The 17,423-nt window shown below is 49.3% G+C and overlaps 1 protein-coding gene across 1 annotated transcript; it reads right to left on the bottom strand.

The window, feature by feature from the left end:
• Positions 1 to 7,708: 7,708 nt before the first annotated feature.
• On the bottom strand, positions 7,709 to 15,472 carry LOC104326893 (neuropeptide Y receptor type 2). Its single transcript, XM_009931729.2, has 2 exons — positions 15,417 to 15,472; positions 7,709 to 8,935 (listed from the first exon to the last, which is right to left on the bottom strand). Exon 2 carries the CDS (start codon positions 8,895 to 8,897, stop codon positions 7,734 to 7,736), a length of 1,164 nt encoding a protein of 387 aa, XP_009930031.1. The 5' UTR covers positions 8,898 to 8,935; positions 15,417 to 15,472; the 3' UTR covers positions 7,709 to 7,733.
• Between the last annotated feature and the right edge of the window lie 1,951 nt (positions 15,473 to 17,423).

The following is a 17,423-nucleotide window of genomic DNA, read 5'->3' as shown; positions in this document are numbered from 1 at the left end:
GCCAAAGGAGCTCCAACTCCCTTCTTTTTATTTCCTATGGTATTTCTTACACTATTCTTATAGCATGTACATGATTAAAATACCCCAGAACATGTCCCCACTATCTATGAGAGATACGTTAATAGCTGCATTTCAGAAAGAGAAGTTCTTGCCAGGCTGTTCTAGCTGCTTGGGTTGCAGTGAGATTAGCTTATGTCCTTTTAACGACATAATCACAAAGACCAGGATTCCAAACAAACTATTGGGTATTAACGACCCAACTCTCACTGATTTTGCATGAAGCCAATTGGAATTTCACACAACGAAGGACTGCAGTGCCAGGCAGACCTTACAAAGACTGATCAACCCTGTGCTTCAGAAAGACGTCTTTAGCACCGTAGCAATCTCGTGTTACTGCACTCCTTGAAGCAACAGACAAGTTCAATCAGTTCTTGCCATGGTAGTTTTGCTATCTTAGCTTCACTTAATTGGGTACTGCAGGGTTGTCTCGGAGAGTTGAGATCCGCACTTTGAAACCACTAGATTCTTTTATCTAACCTAGGAAAGAGAAATGGGATTTCACATAGCAAAGTTGTCAGTAACAAAACTGGACCAAAAATGCTGAACCACTGCATAAATGCATTAGCTGGGGTCCACTTACGCAGCCATCTGCTGAGTTCAGCCTTGGAGATTAGCTCCCAGCAACTGAAGCCCTAAATTATTGTTTTAATAATCATGTCTGGATTCCTGTCTGAAGTCAACTGCCACTGCAGAAAGCAAGTCACATTTTCCTCTGGCCTCGCTGCCTGGGTTTGCTGTCACTGTGTGTACATTCACCAAGCCCTCAGGTTTGACTGCCCTCTCCCCAGATTTCACATGCAGATCTCTTGCTGATTCCTCTTTTGAAGGTTTTTGTTTCTGGTGCTCAAATCTTGGCTGACAGGAATGCAACCGTGCTGTGTGCTGATTGCAGCTGGCAGGTGGATTAGAGCGCATTCGGATGGCTGTGAAATGCCTCTGCAAGACAGAAATGGCAGAACAACGGATTATTTCACCATGAAGAGCCCAGAAGCTGATGCAGACAGTCGCGTTGAGGAGACAACCTGAGGAGCATGCAGTCATAAAGCACTTTTTGCTTCCACGAGCCTCAAGGGATCTTCCCAGCTCAAAGTTTTGGGGATCTGCTGCCAGTTCCCTTCCTCCTCACCTAAGCTGGTTGATTTCTCTGAGGTGCAGAATGTTCTCAAATTCTTCCAAAATATGTGGGAGCGACAGTTGCCAAGTAACAAAAACTCATCACTCTTTTCCTGAAATGCACAATTCCTCATTTTTCTGTTTTGTAGAATGGATAGATGAAGCTGTGATTTAGGACACTGGTCCAGGATCGGGATCATTGGGACTCCAGTCTTGCCGCTGGATAAATCTGTCAGATACAGAGTTCAAGGTGAGGTAGGGATCTGGCTGCCCTTGTGGCTCTCATCTTCAAAAACAAAACTGGGGATGCATTTATTGATTCACTGAACTGACGCAGTGACCAGGGTAATGAGACTTCATTAAGAATACAGCGGTGCTGTAGCCAAGGAGAGGCAGCCTGACATTTTATCAAGAGGTGTCCTTACCCCACACATACTTAAAAGCCCTCATATGGTTGATCTCAAGCAAGGTTTGGAACAAAGTTGATAGATCCCACTCCTTCAAAGGAATTATGAGCAAAATTCAGCCCATTGTGATACTTCTGGAACTATAGGTTCCTCCAAATATAGGAGGTCCACAGAAGAGCAGATAAGATGATCAGGGATGAAGAAGCTGGCTTAGGAGAAGTTGTGACTTCAGCTATGAGAGGAGAAAGCTGGAGGAGGACAGAATCATGATTTACAAAATGAAGAAGGCACTGGGTAAGCACTGGTTCAGCTGCCGTTCAGTAAGTGCCACAGTACTGGAATCAGAGGGCATTTGCTGAAACTAGTAGGGGATTGGTTTTAACAGATAAAAGAAAGTACTTTTTTACACTGTGGGGAGTGAACTCCCGGAACTGGCTGCCACAGGAGGCTGTGGAAGCAGACAGAATTGCCAGTCAGGCAGGGATTAGACAAAATCACAAAGAGTCTAGAAATGCATACTAAATGGTCCATACAGGGATATCCCCTCTAGCATCTCTGATACAACAGTTGTGGCTGCTGCTAGGGGCATGAGGGGAATGCACTACTAAAGGGGCTAAGTTAGCATGCTTTCCCTAAACAGCGGCTTTTATTGCCTTGATCTAAGACAGAATACTGGATATGATGGATCCAGATTGCAGTTGTTTCTCACGTGTCTCTAGCTTGATAGAGGCTCTGTTCTTCCTGCACGATGGCAGAGTTCACTCCCCTTTTGATGTCACTCATCCTGAGTACAATAGAGCCAACAAACTATGTAAAGATCTGTATTAACCTCCGGATTGCATCTAGGGGCTCATCCTCTCCTGAATATCTTGAAATCTTGTTCTGTGACCTATTTTCCTTCTTCTTTCCACACAGCATCAAGGAGAAGAACCTTGTAGCCGAGCTGCCTGCGCATCCTGAAGACAGTGTCTGAAAGTTTGTGACACATTAGCAGAGTGACACAGTGACAGCTCCATGCTTGTGCACTTCAATAAGCTAGTTATAAACAAAAGGCTTTCTCCTCTAATGTTCACAGTCTTTGCTACCCCACTGGAGAGGACTGAACTAATGAAGATCTCCTCCTGTGAGCTCCATGAGGCATCCGCACTATTCCTTCTGTACTCATTACACTGAGCAGAACATAGACCAGAAAAACATTCTTTGCTGGCTATAAATCATGAGTGACGCTAAGATATTGCTATTAGCAGCAGAAAAATGCTTTCCTCCCACAACTTCATTCAGCCCCATATACATACAACACTTCGGCAAAGGGTGCTGGAGTGTCTGGATAGAAAATTAAATAGAGGTTGTGTTGTCTAAAGATAAATTGTTACCTCCCTCGGCATGTGTGAGTGACTTTGTCTTCTTCTGATTTGTCTTTTAACTTACAAAACACTGAGACTAGAGATAACGATGAGCTTTAAAAACCTAGCCTTCTTCCCCTCCCAGGCCCTCCTGAACAAATCCCTTCTCTGAAATGAGCTCGAAGAGAAGATAAATGTTCTGGCAGTAATATGCAATATTATTTTTGGCACTTGAAGAATCTCAAGCTAGATAAGGGAAAACTGAAAGGAAGACAAAGCTCTCATTTTTTCAAACGCAAGAGACCAAATTCTGCTCATCATATGAACCCAGAATACTTTCTTTTTCCTGGATTATTGCAGTAATTCCTGATTTTCACCAGGTTAGCTTATCCTTATTTAAAACCCAGCATATTCAGAGACCCTGGTGAAATCACACAATAACAGAGCTGAAAGACAAAGCCGTGCAATGAAAGCTCCAGCTCTACAGCTCCTGTCCAAACAAAGGCTAATTTGGTTTCGGACCATGTTAGCTGTAACAAAGATAAGATTAACACTTGATATCAAGGGAAACGCTGAGCTGTCTGTGACCTCCTTCAGCAGAACAGCACTCCGGCCCCTCTCATATTAGCATATGTTAGAGGAACTGCTTCGTTCCTAGTCTAGTGTGTATTTCCCTACAGAGACTTTGTGAAAAGCTCAGAGCAATGTTTCTGCTGATACATTTGTGGGCATATTGAATAAAACATGTGCTATTTGATGTTGTTCACTTGGGCTGCCATGGGTAATGGGAGAGGGCACATGTTACTGCAGGGCGGAGAGCCACGGGGGGATGGACCTGGCCTTTATAGGAGCAGGATGAAGCACAGGCATACACAGGGGTGTCTCATGTCTTTGATTCTAACAGCCCCGACCCATGGACCCAGCTCACCTTGCATTGATCTAAATGCCGGCTGTATACATTGCCTTAAGACAAGGAAAAGTAAAAAGGCCAGTCCTTTGCTCTCTTTACAGCATTAGCTTGTTACAGATGTATATGCTTTGGAAATCAAACGGGAAGGGATTTTGAGAGCAAAATAAGTGTTTTAGAGGCAAAATTTCTAGTGCTCAGAGAGTCTCCTGTGTCCAAAGCACAGCCTTTGCTCTGCAAATTCAATGATGTGCTTTGTCAAGCCTGGAAGTTTGATAAGAGAGTCTGGGACTTCTGAGAGCTCTCAGAGCAGCCTGTAATAGGGAACAACCATTATTCATGCTGATGTTTTTAAATGACGATGTTGCCATGTCTCGGCTGTTGTATTTGTCTGGCATGTGAGTAATGGTTGCATGGTTTAGTTAGAGGCATCCCCACCTGTGGTGTCTATTCAAAGTTAATCATCTCCTAGGGGTCACTTGGCAATTAAGAACTGTTCAGTGATACTTTTAATAATAGAAAATTTGTATGATGTGACCAGAAAGAGTGTCCTAGCATGAGAAATAGGGAGTTTCGCAGGGTATTCAGAACCTGCCTCCTAAAAGCTGTGAAATATCCTCAGGTCAGCTCAGTGAAGCAACATTTTGAGAAGGATGTCAGCAAGAATCAGGAAAAGCCCTAGAGGAAATTTGTTTGGTCACCAGGAACAACACTGTCTTCCAGTCAAGCTTTGATGAAACACTTGTTCATTTTCATTTTTGTCACGGTATTTCTAACTCTGTAATGAAATCCCTTATCCCTATCAGCTGTTATGCCATTGACATGAGTCATTCCATCCCACGTCAGTAACACCAGGGCTGGCTCTGCAGAGAGGAGCCGGCTTGGCGGGCATTCACTGATGCACCTTTGGCAAGGAGCAGGCAGTGGCAAGATGCCTTTGACTCCAGGAACAGCTGTAACTACTAGAGGATCTGCCCTTGACACCAGCAGAGCAGGGTCGTATCCTGTCCTGAGCTCTAAATACAGAATGCTTCTGGTCTTTGGTTTCATGGAAATAATCATGGCAGTAAGGCCATCTTTAGTGGAGTGTTAATATTCGGGGGATTAATAAATCCGACAGATTGCTGTTTTATGGAAACAAATTCATTCCTGTCTTCTATACAGTAATAACAATCTATAGCATACTATTTATTTGCCCAAATCAACCTTTGGTAAGAAGCTTTGCTTACTTGTGCTCCACCTTCTCTTCTTCTGTTTGGCAGTGGACATTAGGGCCACTTTCCCTCAGTAGAGGCATTATGGTTTTCCACAGGGACATGTGTGCACAACCGAGGGCTGACTTCCCTGCTTGCAGTGGTTGTGGAAGGTTGTAACTTTTTCCAATGGCAAGGAAAAAGCAACAAGCTTGCATGCAGAAATCCATCAGTAAAGATGCACAAGCATGTTAAATGAAGCAAACAGAAATTTGCTGTTACATTTCAAGTAAATAGTTTCTCCTTCTCAGTTTGCTCCAGCATAAAAATCCCTCTGCCCTATAAAGGCCATTGCCAGTACTCATTTGTGAAGATCTGGGATCTATTTATTTATTTATCCATATTTAGTTTAAAAGTCTAGGCTGAAAATTAAAGAGTTATTGGTAATGTCATTATCTTCCTTGCTCCGCAGTCAGATACCGTGTGTGGTGTCACAGGACAAAACCTTTGGCAAGGCCCCTAGAAGAGCAATTTAGCTCCTCATCCATCTCAGCTGGCAGCATGATTGGCTTCCAAGCTTGCATTGCTGAATGTCCTATTTTGCTCTGACATATATTATTGAGTGTTAAATCACTTTCTGAAGTGTTTATTGGCAATAGTTGAATTCTTTCCACTCATTTAAGCTGCTTTTGAAACATAAACACTTCCCTGTATCTTAGGAGGTTGATGGAAACATGGGGAGAGTTCCTCAGGAGGAGGGATTGTAGCAATGACCAGCTCATAAGGTAGGGACAGAATTTACCAGTGCTGTGGAGGAGAATATCCTCCTCCTTCCAGCAGGATGAAACAGCAAACTCGCACTGCCATGCCACGGCACTTCACATGGGGAAGGTTTACTTGTGTCTTGGTTCTCCTGTCGTGTCTTGGCCTGTCAGGAAGCAGATGACCCTTTTACTGGAACATCAGTGACTCCTGACAGGATCTTCATAGATCTTGAAGCTCCCTGAAAAGAAAAATGGGCTGTGATCTGCAGGATCAGGTGCTGGGGAGGTTGTTGGGCATCAGTGTGCCCGTGTCTCCAAGTGTGGTCTACAGCCCCTGCCTGGCAGTGGTGTCTCTGGGGAAGCAACCAAGGACCACTTTCTTGTACCTATTTAGGAAAACGGAGCAGAGGATCAGAGAACAGAAATGAACAGAGACATTAAAATGTAATGCGGCAGTCGGAAGGTGAGCTGGAGAACAAGGGCCAGAGGCAGGTCAAGCTGGGGAGGAGGCAGGAGAGTCAGATTTTCAAATAAGCCTTTTGATAATTCTGCTCTTGAGGACTCCAGCCGTGACAGCCCAGCAGCCTGATCCAGGCTGGTGTACTCAGTACTGCAAGTCCTCTTACCTCTTGTCCTTGCTCCAGTGAAGACCTAAAAATCAAAGTTTTTCTTTCCTTTTTATCTATAATGAAGCGGTCTGTTGAGTCTCTTCCCTGCATCTGGGAGTTACTTTCCAATCTGATGAACACTGGCTTCTAGAGATGACACCAATGCCGAGCTGCTGAGATCACAGTAGCAATCAAGGCTCCTTTGATGGCAGAGCTAAAAATATGCTCCCCAGCTGACAGAGGCTTAGGGAGGAGAACATATAGTTTGGTTTGAAAGAATACATCTTCCTTTGTTTCCGTGTCTTCTTCTGCCAGAGGACACCACATCTGTGACAACTATGCAAGCAGGTTACATCTGTCTTCTGAACTGAAGCACCCATAATATCTCCAACCCCAGAGAGATTAAAGCTTGAAAACCCTCTGAGTGCCTTGGAGAATGGTGTCGTTGGCAGTTCTACCTCTCTGGTCATGCTGGCACCCATCAAGTTATTGCACGGTGGGAGCCACATCTTAGGGTCTGGAGGAAATTATCTTTACCAGTCCCCTAGGTTCAGCTTCAGTCCTCTCGATCAGCTGCCCCAGCTCATTCCTGTCCTGTAGGCTTCTCCACCTGCTCTCCTCCTCACTAAGTCCAGGGCACTGGCTCACAAGCTCCCTGGCTAATGAGGTGTCCCCAAAGCCTTGCTTTGGCACTTGTACAGGAAACTGTAGTAAGCTGTGTCACTGCCACCTCCTGGGATTTCCGAGGATGAGACCTTATCCTGTGGGTCGCAAATGCAAATTCATGCAAACACTGGGCAAGAGATCATGGATTGCCCAGTTTCAACCTGCACCAGCCCGCTCCCTTCCCAGGACTGCAGAGTGATGGCCCCAGCCAGCCCATGTTTGCAGAAGAATGTAGGTCCCCCTCCCCTTGGAGGCATTAGCTAAAGATGGATCATTAAGGCTTTTGGGTAGGAAACATGCAGATGAACAAGCACACACAGTAAAGGTTCTCCGTTTGTAATGTGTAATATGTCAGGGAGTAAAAGGTTGAGCAACCCACTTTGGCAAATGAAAATAGCAAAAAGGTCATATTTTGCTGGCTAAATGAAAGCCTCTGTGTGTAATTTTTCATGCTTCTGCATGCATAACTTGCATGCAGAGAAAGGAAAAAATGATTTGTTTGGTCAGACAGAAATACACCAGATTTATTGATCTGAGAGATACAGGGGGCATTTCTATGTGGCTGTGGTAGCTATAACATTTTCGCAACACAATGTTCCAGCACAAAAGGCGTTCACCCAAGAATAACTCTGTGCTCAGTCAGCCTCAGTCCCACAGATGGACTTCCCATCCCTAAACCTCTGCGGGCAGTGGTCCATTGCCAGGAGTCTGTTTGATGCTCCCATTTAGGGTGTTGGCCCTGAAGATGTATGACCTCCCTCTAACTGAGCCTTCAGTGTGGATGCTTTCTGGCTTGTTCTGGCAACGGAAGAACATAAGGAAGCCATTCCGGTAGTTCTTGTTCATCCATCCGTAGAGCAGGGGGTTGACAAATGTAGAGCACATGGCCCCGACATGGAAGACAGTGTACAGGAGTTTGTACTCGTGGAAGATAAGAACCAGATCAAGATCAATGGCAAGCTGGAATATGTGGAAGGGGAGCCAACAGACTGCAAATACCACAACTACCATCACTAACATTTTGGTTGTCTTCCTCCTCCGGCACTGGTTTTCATTCCTAGCAGTGGGACTGACATGGTTTTTCAGCTTGAACCAGATCCTGGTGTAGGCGTAACAAATAATTGCAAGAGGAAGAACATACTGCAGGAGCAGCATGGACAGGCTGTAGATAGTGGCATCTCTGTTGTTACCAGAGGGCCATTTTTCTGAGCAGACAGCCATTTTGAGGTTGATGGATGGGATTTCCTCATACCGGTACTCTCTGAAGATGGCCAGAGGACCTGCTAGGACAGCTGCTGCTAGCCACATGACAGCTATGATGGTGAAGCTGAGCGTCTTGGAAATCCTGCTGTCCAGGTGGAAAACAATACACCGGTACCTATCCAGGGCAATCACAGTTAGGGTGAGGGTGGACACATGGACACTCAGAGCTTGAGCGTAAGGGACCAGATGACAAAGAACAGCTCCAAACTTCCACTCGTCCAGCAATGTGTACACTAGGGTGAAAGGCAGACAGAGCGTGTCCACCATCAGATCTGCCAGGGCCAGGTTAGCTATGAAGAAATTGGTGACGGTCCTCATGGTCTTGTACTTCACTATGATGTAGATGACCAAGGAGTTGCCAATGAATCCCAGCAGAATGATGAGGGAGTAGGCGGCAATTAGAACGACCTGGACCCCTAGGATCTTGGTGCTGTCCATCATAACACTGCGGGACCCAGAGAGATCCTGGCTAGGAGTGACAAAGTCCTCGGCATGCCAGCCCTGTGGCAGCTTCTCGTCTAATGCTGTCTTCTCCACGGTGAGGGTGCTGTTGGCTCCCTCCAATGGTCCCATGTCTGGCCTGAGACTTCCCGTCAGGAGGAGAAGGAGATCTGGAACACAGACACAGCGGAAGTGAGAGCACGGGAGACAGCAGAGCATCTGCAAGCACTGAGACTCAAAGGGCATGTCCCACAGGGCATTCTGGGCTGAACAGCAGCAGCAGTGGCATCCTCTTTCCTTCTCCCTTACCCCCCACCCTTCCTCGCCCTGAATGGCCTTTCAGCTCTCTTACACCCCCTGTTAGAGCCTATGATCTGTTGCCGGTTCCCCAAGGAAAGGTCAGGAAAAAATGCAACTTTTCACACAAGTTGCTGAGATTCTGTTTATTTGAATTGAACAGGGAAAAACCCCTCAACCAGCCAGGGCCAGCCTGGTAGGTCCTGAAAAGATCTGCTCATGGAGCCCCTTGCATGCTGCCTCTCCTGCTTCTTCAGGCTAGGCTTTGCAAAATAGGGGATTCATTTCAAACAAGCCAAAAGTTTGGGGCTGACAGAAGAAATTGATGATGGTGTCAGTCATCTTTGATGAGATATACTTGCCTGCAAAAATGCCCTGAGCCCTGACTCTGTAAGAACTAGGAAAGGACTAAAACAACAAGACACTCAAATTGAAGCTGTTCCTGTCCACCTCCCCATAAAAATGTCTTTCTGGATTGTGCACCGTTTTTTTTTTCAGTTTCTTATTTCTCATCTCTCTAGGTGAAAATATTCGTGACTCTGTCTCTGCATGAGTCTCCGCACTGCTCCTGCTCATGATGCCACCACCCAGCTCAACACAGTGGACCAGTACCCCCTGCTCCTGACCCCTGGTAATGTGGTTAGCATAACTGATGCAATGTTATGGGGCAAGCAGCCATTCTCTGCAACCGAGTGGGTCACGTATTAGTTCCCTTTCCTGCATTATCAGGCCCTGAAGGTCCTGCAAACCAAGCAGACAAACCAAACAGTTTTCTTCTTCCCCTCCCTGCCAGGCTCAAGGTTCCTGGGCGCCAGGCTGACTGCTCCCTCCCTTGCTGGCCTTGAAGGTCCCAGGCACCCGCCAGCCCGCTGGTGGTGATGACCCCATCACAGAGCAGGGAAATGTAACAGCACACAGAGCACTGTCCATAAAATCAAGCGGTTACAGGTCCTCAGTGGTGAACAGCTGGAGAGTGAGACCCGTGACCCGGCGTGGCCAGGAATGCCCCCACTGTCCTCTGCTTCCTCCAAGGATTGAGTGAGTGGCTCATCTTCTTTTATGTGATATTTGAGTCTAGATTATGATTGTTATCTTGATACAGCAAACCCTGTATGAAGATTTGACCCGATCTGTAGAGGGCCCAGGTGGTTAGAAATTATATGTTAAGTTATATTTTAAATTCTGTATTATTTAGGTGATTAGAAATCATAAGTTAAGTTAGAGTCTAGGTGATTAGAAATAATAAATTAAGCTGTATTATAAATTCTGTATCACACTACTTATAGATTGCACTACATAGATTCTCCTTGCAGAAATCCTGTACCATTCTAATCACAAATTCTGTGCTACACCGACCATAATATGCTGTTGAGAAAAGAAAGCTTTAATTGTGACAACGATTTAGTGCTGTCATCATTCTGCCAAGGATCCCTAAAAGGACCTGTCTGTCCCCTCGGTGTCGGTGACACCCAGGCATCCGCTGGCTTTGCAGAGGAGGGAGCTCCTGCAGGGACGTGCGTTTGGAGGCAAACTGCCGAGCTGTGAACAAGCCTCCTGCAGAGCTGTTGCTGAGCATCCGGGCACGGAGAGACCCGAGAGCCAAAGCCACGGCGCCAGTGAGCCTCCTGCCACATGGTGCTCTAACATCTGCGTGAACATGGCTTTGGGAGCTGGGAGCCCAGCTGATGAGCCAGAGCTGACTCAGTCTGGAACTCGTGGCTGGCGTTTGGTGCTGTTGTAATGGCAGAGTGTTGTCACAGTGGCGTTTTCACTCAGTCCAAACACAGCAGGAGAAAAGCCAGCTCTGTTACTGGCTCCTTCTCAGCCTTCGTGTCTCAGCATCGCTGGAGAGGGGTGGACGTGACCCCTTGCATGCCCCCTCCCTCCAGCACTGTGGGGAGGACCCAATTTCCACTGCACACTTGATCAAAAGTGAGCAAGTGTCATCACTCTGCCCAAACAGGGTGATCTGCAGAGCATCGTGTTCTCTCTGACCTGGAGAGAGAGGGAATAATGTCCTGCCTCTGATGGAGGGAGGCACAGGGCGCAAACGAAGCTGGGAATTAGAGGCAGACTGCTGGGCACCTTCTCAACCTCCTCGAGGAGCGAGTTGGTCTGGGTTTGTGCCAGATGAGACGGGAGCACTGCTGACCGGGAGCTGGTAGAATTCCCTCAGATCAATGCCCCGCAAGCCAAATGTTTAAGGACAGCCTGTCCTTGGGAATGGAGAATGCTTTCTGGGCAGAGCACCTGCATTTCAGCTAGTTCCTTAAACAAATAGCGTAAAATAATGGTGGCAAGATGGTAAAGATGGCAGCAATTTCATTGCAATGAATAATAAATGGCTGCTTGTTCTTTCATTGCTCCTCAGAGCAAGGGTTGTCATTCTCCCATGGGAGCTGCTCCTAGGAATCTGCCCAGCCGGCTGCACACCCGGCCCCCTGCGGAGGCCCGGCAGAAGAGCTGCCTGCGGTAGACCGTCCCTGCCTGCACACTTGCTTTCTCCTGCCCTCTCCATGTCTGTTGGCTTGCCTAACTTATCTCACTCCGCTGGCCGATTTATGCCACTGATGCCTGTAAATGCAGTCGTTGGGCTCAGACACCGTGACAAGAGCAACCATATAGCTACCGCTAAGAGGGTAGGAGGGCAGCTTTAAGCAGCAGGAGGGACAAGAGGGTGGATTTGCTGGGGTGAGGGTTTGCGTAAGGGTGATCTCAGACCTCCACAACACAGCTGCCCCGAGCCCTGGAAAGGTAACCCCCAAGACAAAAGGGGAGCCCCAACTTCTAGGCAGGAGAGAGGACCTCAAAGCCACCCTGCCCAGCCGACACAGTGGGAAACAGAGTGGGGGAACAGGCAGGGCCCTGGGCAGGTGCACAGCCCCAGCCACTTCGACAGAGCCTGACCCACACACAGCAGCAGCCCTCAGACACACGCGCTGCATTTGGCCCCAGAGCAAACCTTACTGCCAGGAGAGCAAGGTTGGTGAAGGAAACAGAGCGAGGGCTGGGCACACTTTCAGTGGCTGCTCGCTCTTCGTCTGGGTTTTTCTACCTTCCGGATTGTTTAGCATTATTTTATCACTATCACTTGTTATCCTCCTTTCTGTGGCTTGCCTGTCCCATTTAACTTCCATACCCAAGCCCTGGCACGACACCAGAGGACACTCCCTTCCCTTTCTCCCCATCTCACCCACCAACTGGCTGCCAGTGCCCGTGTTCACATCCCAGGCTATTTCCTTTTGCTGGAGACTGGCAGCTACCCACCATCTGAGAGGAGCCAGGAACATCGTGAATATTGGAGCTGTTTCGCTTCCTAACAAAATGGCCTTAATGGAGTTATTATTTAATTTGGTTTGCTTTGTTTCTTTTTTCTGAAGGGGAACTATTAAAAATCAATTAAGGCATTTTAATTAAGAGACAAAATGGTCATAACAAATGTTCCTACTCCAGGGGCTGCCTGGAGGTCACAGGGATGCTGCTAGGAGTGGACCGAGGTCTGTTCCAGCAAGTAATGGAAGTGCTGGCATATGTGCTGGCTGCTGCTAGGCGCATGCTCCCGTGCCCAGCGGGCCTGCCAGAAAAATCCTTGGAGCTGGGAGTTCTTTTGGGAGAACGAAACAGCAGGGCAGACCAGGAGGAGGCAGAAATAGTACCCTAAGCCTTTTTCTCTTTGTGGGCTGCCACAAAGGGATGCGGAAACAGGGCATCTACTGCATCCTGCCCTCACCGCTGTCGGTGACTGCAGGGACAGTGGCCACCGTGACAGCTCCCAAATCCGTTCCTGCAGAGGGCCTGGACTGGGTGCCCTGGACTCACACGCACCTCTGCTTCCCGGGGCCAGCATCGCTCCCCGCGTGTCCCTGCTGCAGCCCCCGGCACGCAGCCAGCCTGGTCCACATCTGTCAGGGCACATCCAGGCCTGCAAGAGCCATCTGCAAAGCCTGGAGGGGTTCAGAAAGCAGGGCTGGAAGGGTGGGCAGAGGGCTGGAGAAAACAGAGCTTGTTGATTAAAATTCCTCTTTTTGTCTCAAGCAGCGAGACTCGGGTCACTGTAGCCAGCAGGCAGGCAGCGTGGGGACAAGGGGTACAGAAAGGAGGGAGGTAAGGACAAACATTGCTCAGAACATGCCCAGAAATTACAATCCTATTGCTTATCATTGACTTTAAAGGAGGGAGTGGACTTGGGCCAGCCTCTGCTCTCTGCCCCAAGTCTGGCTAACAACAGCCACAGTCTCTTTGTACTGCAGTGCTGGGGCGTGAGGGCTGAGGCTGATGGATATTTTCGTGGTTTGGCTCACTGATTTATTCCATGCTGTGTCCTTCCTCCAAAGCAGCTCAACTCTGTGAAACCCCTTCATCTCCAGCAGCCCAGTCTGGATCATTGGAGTCTCCTTCTCTGGAGATATTCAAGACCCGCCTGGACAAGGTCCTGTGCAACCTGCTGTAGGTGACCCTGCTTCGGCAGGAGGGTTGGACTAGATGACCCACAGAGGTCCCTTCCAACCCCTACTATTCTGTGATTCTGTGATTCTGTGATTGACTGATCACATCCCCAGCCCCAAATCTGGCAGCAGTCAGGTGTCCATGGCAGAGAGGTTTGAGACCAGAACCCGGTTATCACCCGGGGCAAGCCACCTTCTACCACCTTCATGTTCCCCCACAGCACTGAAGAGGCAGAAGTGTTCAGCCCTGCACCCCACGGCACAGCACTTAAGGGAGGAGAACACAAGAACCTAAGATACAGACGTTAACCAGCTTGCCGGAGGCCACACAGCACATCCACGGCAGGGCTGGGAACAGAGCCCAAGTTTGATAACTCCAGACTCCTGCGCTCACCACCAGAGAGGATTCTGCATCTCTCAGGATAAAACCTGAACATCGATTTCAGGAGCAGCATGAAAATGCAAAATGTGAGTGATAGAGGGGAGGGCGTTTTGCCTTCTCATGTGATGGGCTGGTTTCAGGGCAAACAGCAGCTCTGGGATGATTTCCTGAAGCCAAAGAACAGAGAGAAATTGTCCCAGGTCCTTCCATCTCCAGTGAAGGGGTGATTGCCCCACTAGGACACTATGGCAGAAGGGAAGACCCTCTGACCTGCCCATCATCTGCTGCAGCTTTGTAAATTATCTATCCAGATCAGGCCCATTGGTGCAGAAACCTAATGGCATCAGACATGCTGCTGCCTCTGCATTTCCAAGCAGGGCCCTGGAGCTGCTCCCAGGGGACCCTAGGGTGGAACAGGCACCGGGAGACAAAGTGGAAGGAGGAGGAGATACACCAGGGATTCCTTGTGGTTCCTCACTCTAAACATTCGCACATCCCCACCTAGGCTGGAGCCACGAAAGTCTCTGAAGAGGACAAGGCAAGGAGGATGCCTTAGTCACTCAGCTCGGGACAGGATGAAAAAGAAGGTGATGAGAGGAGACCTGTTTGTGGGGGATACACGCTGTCTCCTGGAAATTTCTGCTACAGAAAGCGGGGGGGAACAGTGCAGGGCCTGCTGCAGGACTCCCCATGGGAGCAGAGCAAGGCTGGCTGGGAGACAGGGCTCAGCGGGTGACGCTGCGATGGAGCCACGCGGTTGTTGGGGCTGCAGAAGGGAAGAGATAGTCTGGTGAAAGGAACCTGGTTAAACTGGGAACTCTGCTGCCACCTGAAATTTGGGGAGTCGGGGGTAGGTGAGACAAGGGAAGGGAGGGAAATAACAACCCCATTAACAGAACAACCAGGGAACAAACGCAGTATCCTGCTCTAGGATGGACCAGGAACTCTGTCGGTGAAATGCAGGCTACAACAGGACTATGAGGGGCTCGCTCTGTTCGACAATTAGCATGCAACCAGTGCAGAAAGCAAGCAAGCGCCAGTCTTCCTCCTGCAGTCCCCTATCTCCCGTTGCATCTCTCCCTTTGAGGGCACTGATCTCTGGCAGCGAGCCGAGTGCCAGCAACCTGTGCAGTCCCAGCACGGAGGAGCTGACGGGAGGTGTGTACTGAGCCACGAGGAAGCAGATTGTGGGAGAGATCAGGATTTCTCGGACGGCCACACACCTGCAGCACGCTGCTCTGTAGCTGTACGTGCCCGGTTTCTGCAGCCCCCTGGAACAACCTTCTCTCCCGACAGCTCTCGCTCAGCATCCAGCTTCCCAGACTCCCCGTTTCTGCTCGGGGACTGTTAGAAACTCTCCTGACAGTATTTCTTGTTCACTTTCTCTCTATTCCACCTCTCAGGGCTGTCAGTCCCCACATTTATTTTCCCGAAGATGCTTGGACCCTTTTGGCTTGAATCATGTGGCATGGCCAAGACCCGGCCCCTTCTCAGCCCTGCTGCTCGGACGAGCCCTCCCCGACCCACCTGCAAAGGCCAGAGCGTCCTCCTCCTCTGTCGGGAACCGAGCCACTTGCCTGGAGTTATCGTCTCATCGCCGGTCAGGACCGAGCGCTCCGTCCTCTCCACTCTCTGGGATTCAACCTGTGGCGAAGGGGTGAAAAGCACTTTTCTGCAACTGTCCTCGGAAAAGCGAGGAAGTCAGACGAGGATCTGGGCTGCTGGAGGGTGCTTCATCGCCGGGAGCAGCTTCGGTACCCCACCCTGAGCAGCCGGAGAGCACCCTCTTGCAGGGTGACTGACAGCCCTCGTCTCACAAAGCTGGATGCTCTGTTCGCTCCTGAATCAGAGAAAGGCAGGGAGCGTGTGTTTAACAAACAGAAATGGAAAGGGGGAGGGAGCCTGCTGCTGCTGTTTATACAGTGTTCAACCACTGAGGGGCTTCTTGTATCGAGGAGAGAGCAGCTTTTCCGCCACATCCCGTTCCCTCTCCAGGGAGAAGTGGTGGGAGCTGGAGGTCTGCAGCTCCTTGTCCATGCCACTGACCTGAGCAAGTGTCCATCCACCCTCCCTCCGCAGCTGTCCCACCTGCTCAAGCTTTAAACTCGTTTGGGACTGGCATGGTCTTGTCCAGGGGTGGATCTCCCCTGCAGCCAGAGGTCTTCAGATCCTGCAACTCAGCAGAGCCTTCACGGATCCTCCCCACCCTCCTCTGCCTCTGTGCTCGTACAGCACCCTGCACAGAGCAGGCTGCTGCTGCGGGACAGGCCTTTCAGTACTCCTGGGATGCAAATAAAAGTAAGGGTGAGAAGTTTTAGCCACTTGGCAATGGCTTGGTCTGTCCCAGAGCCAGAATCAGTGTGGAGCTAGGAACCTGAGTGAGTATCTGTTTCAGGGTGCTCAGCACTGCCCACACGCCTGGAGCAAGACAAGGGAGAGGCACAAAAGCAGCATCCTCATGTCCAGATCTGCAAAACCCGAGCTCGCCGGAGCCCGGGAAAGTACCCTGTGGGCAGCACAGGGAGTCAGGAGAAGCACAGCTCCCTACCTGGCCAAAGGTTTTGCCTTCAAAGAGAAAAGGTCAGATACGTTCCTAGCATCGGATTTACACCACAGGCAACATGTGAGTTTGCAGCTCACCTGGGCTAGGAGAAGCTCCCGGAGGTTAGGGAGGAGGACACCTCTCCTCTGCTTCGAGTATCTACAGCTAGAAGTTTATCAGAGGAGTCTCACTTTTCACCCCCACAGTGGACTTTGGTTTCCTTTCCTTTGTGAGAATGGAAACAGGGAGGGTTTCCAACCAACTTTCTGTCCTGCAAAAGTCACGGTACACCAGGAAAAAGAAAACACTTCAATGGCTCGGCAGAAGAAGGAGACTGACAACATTCCTGACGTCACACAGAAAGTGGCATTTGAACGCAAGACTTAGACAAGGGTCCTCATGAGTCCCATCCTTCCCCATCCTCTCCCTGTTCCCCCTTTCAGGAAGGAAGGGGCTTGACGCACTGGTGCTGACAGTCAGGGGAATCCCTCAGCCACGTGGGCTGGATTTTTGTGGGAGTTTTGTGCCTTCTCCCCTTTCCTTTTCACTGAGGCTGTTGATTTAGCTGCTCTGAAAAACTGAGAGCGGAGGGGAGCAGGACAAGACAAACCTGCTTGGAAAGGGCCATTGCTGTTGCCCAGCGGTCCACAGGGAGAGCCAAGAGCAGCTAATGGGAAGGGAGGGGTGCGTGCTATTCCCTGTGTTCCTGGTGGATGGATACTCCTCCTCTCCAGGGTCCTCAGCAGTGGATGGTTGATTTTGGCTTGAGAGAGACACTTTTTTCCTCCTTTCTCTTCTGGCATAAGATTTTTCTTGCCTGTTCCCCAGAGTCCTTTGCTACAGCTCCCCACTCTTCTCTTCCCCAGGCTGGAATAAGATGCCTGGGGAAAAGACAGTGATTGACAGGAGAGAAACTCGCTGCAGCCTGAAGCTGTGAGCCTTCATCAGGACCATGGGGTGAATTCCAGTCATTTTTGGCACATGGTGTTTGC

This window comes from Opisthocomus hoazin, chromosome 22 (genome assembly GCF_030867145.1).
Source record: "Opisthocomus hoazin isolate bOpiHoa1 chromosome 22, bOpiHoa1.hap1, whole genome shotgun sequence".
Classification (NCBI taxonomy): Eukaryota; Metazoa; Chordata; class Aves; order Opisthocomiformes; family Opisthocomidae; genus Opisthocomus; species Opisthocomus hoazin.
This window is presented reverse-complemented; position numbering and strand designations above follow the sequence as displayed.

Coding starts and splice junctions, on each gene's coding strand:
- LOC104326893 (XM_009931729.2), bottom strand. CDS start 8,897: ATGGGACCATTGGAGGGAGCCAACAGCACCCTCACCGTGGAGAAGACA.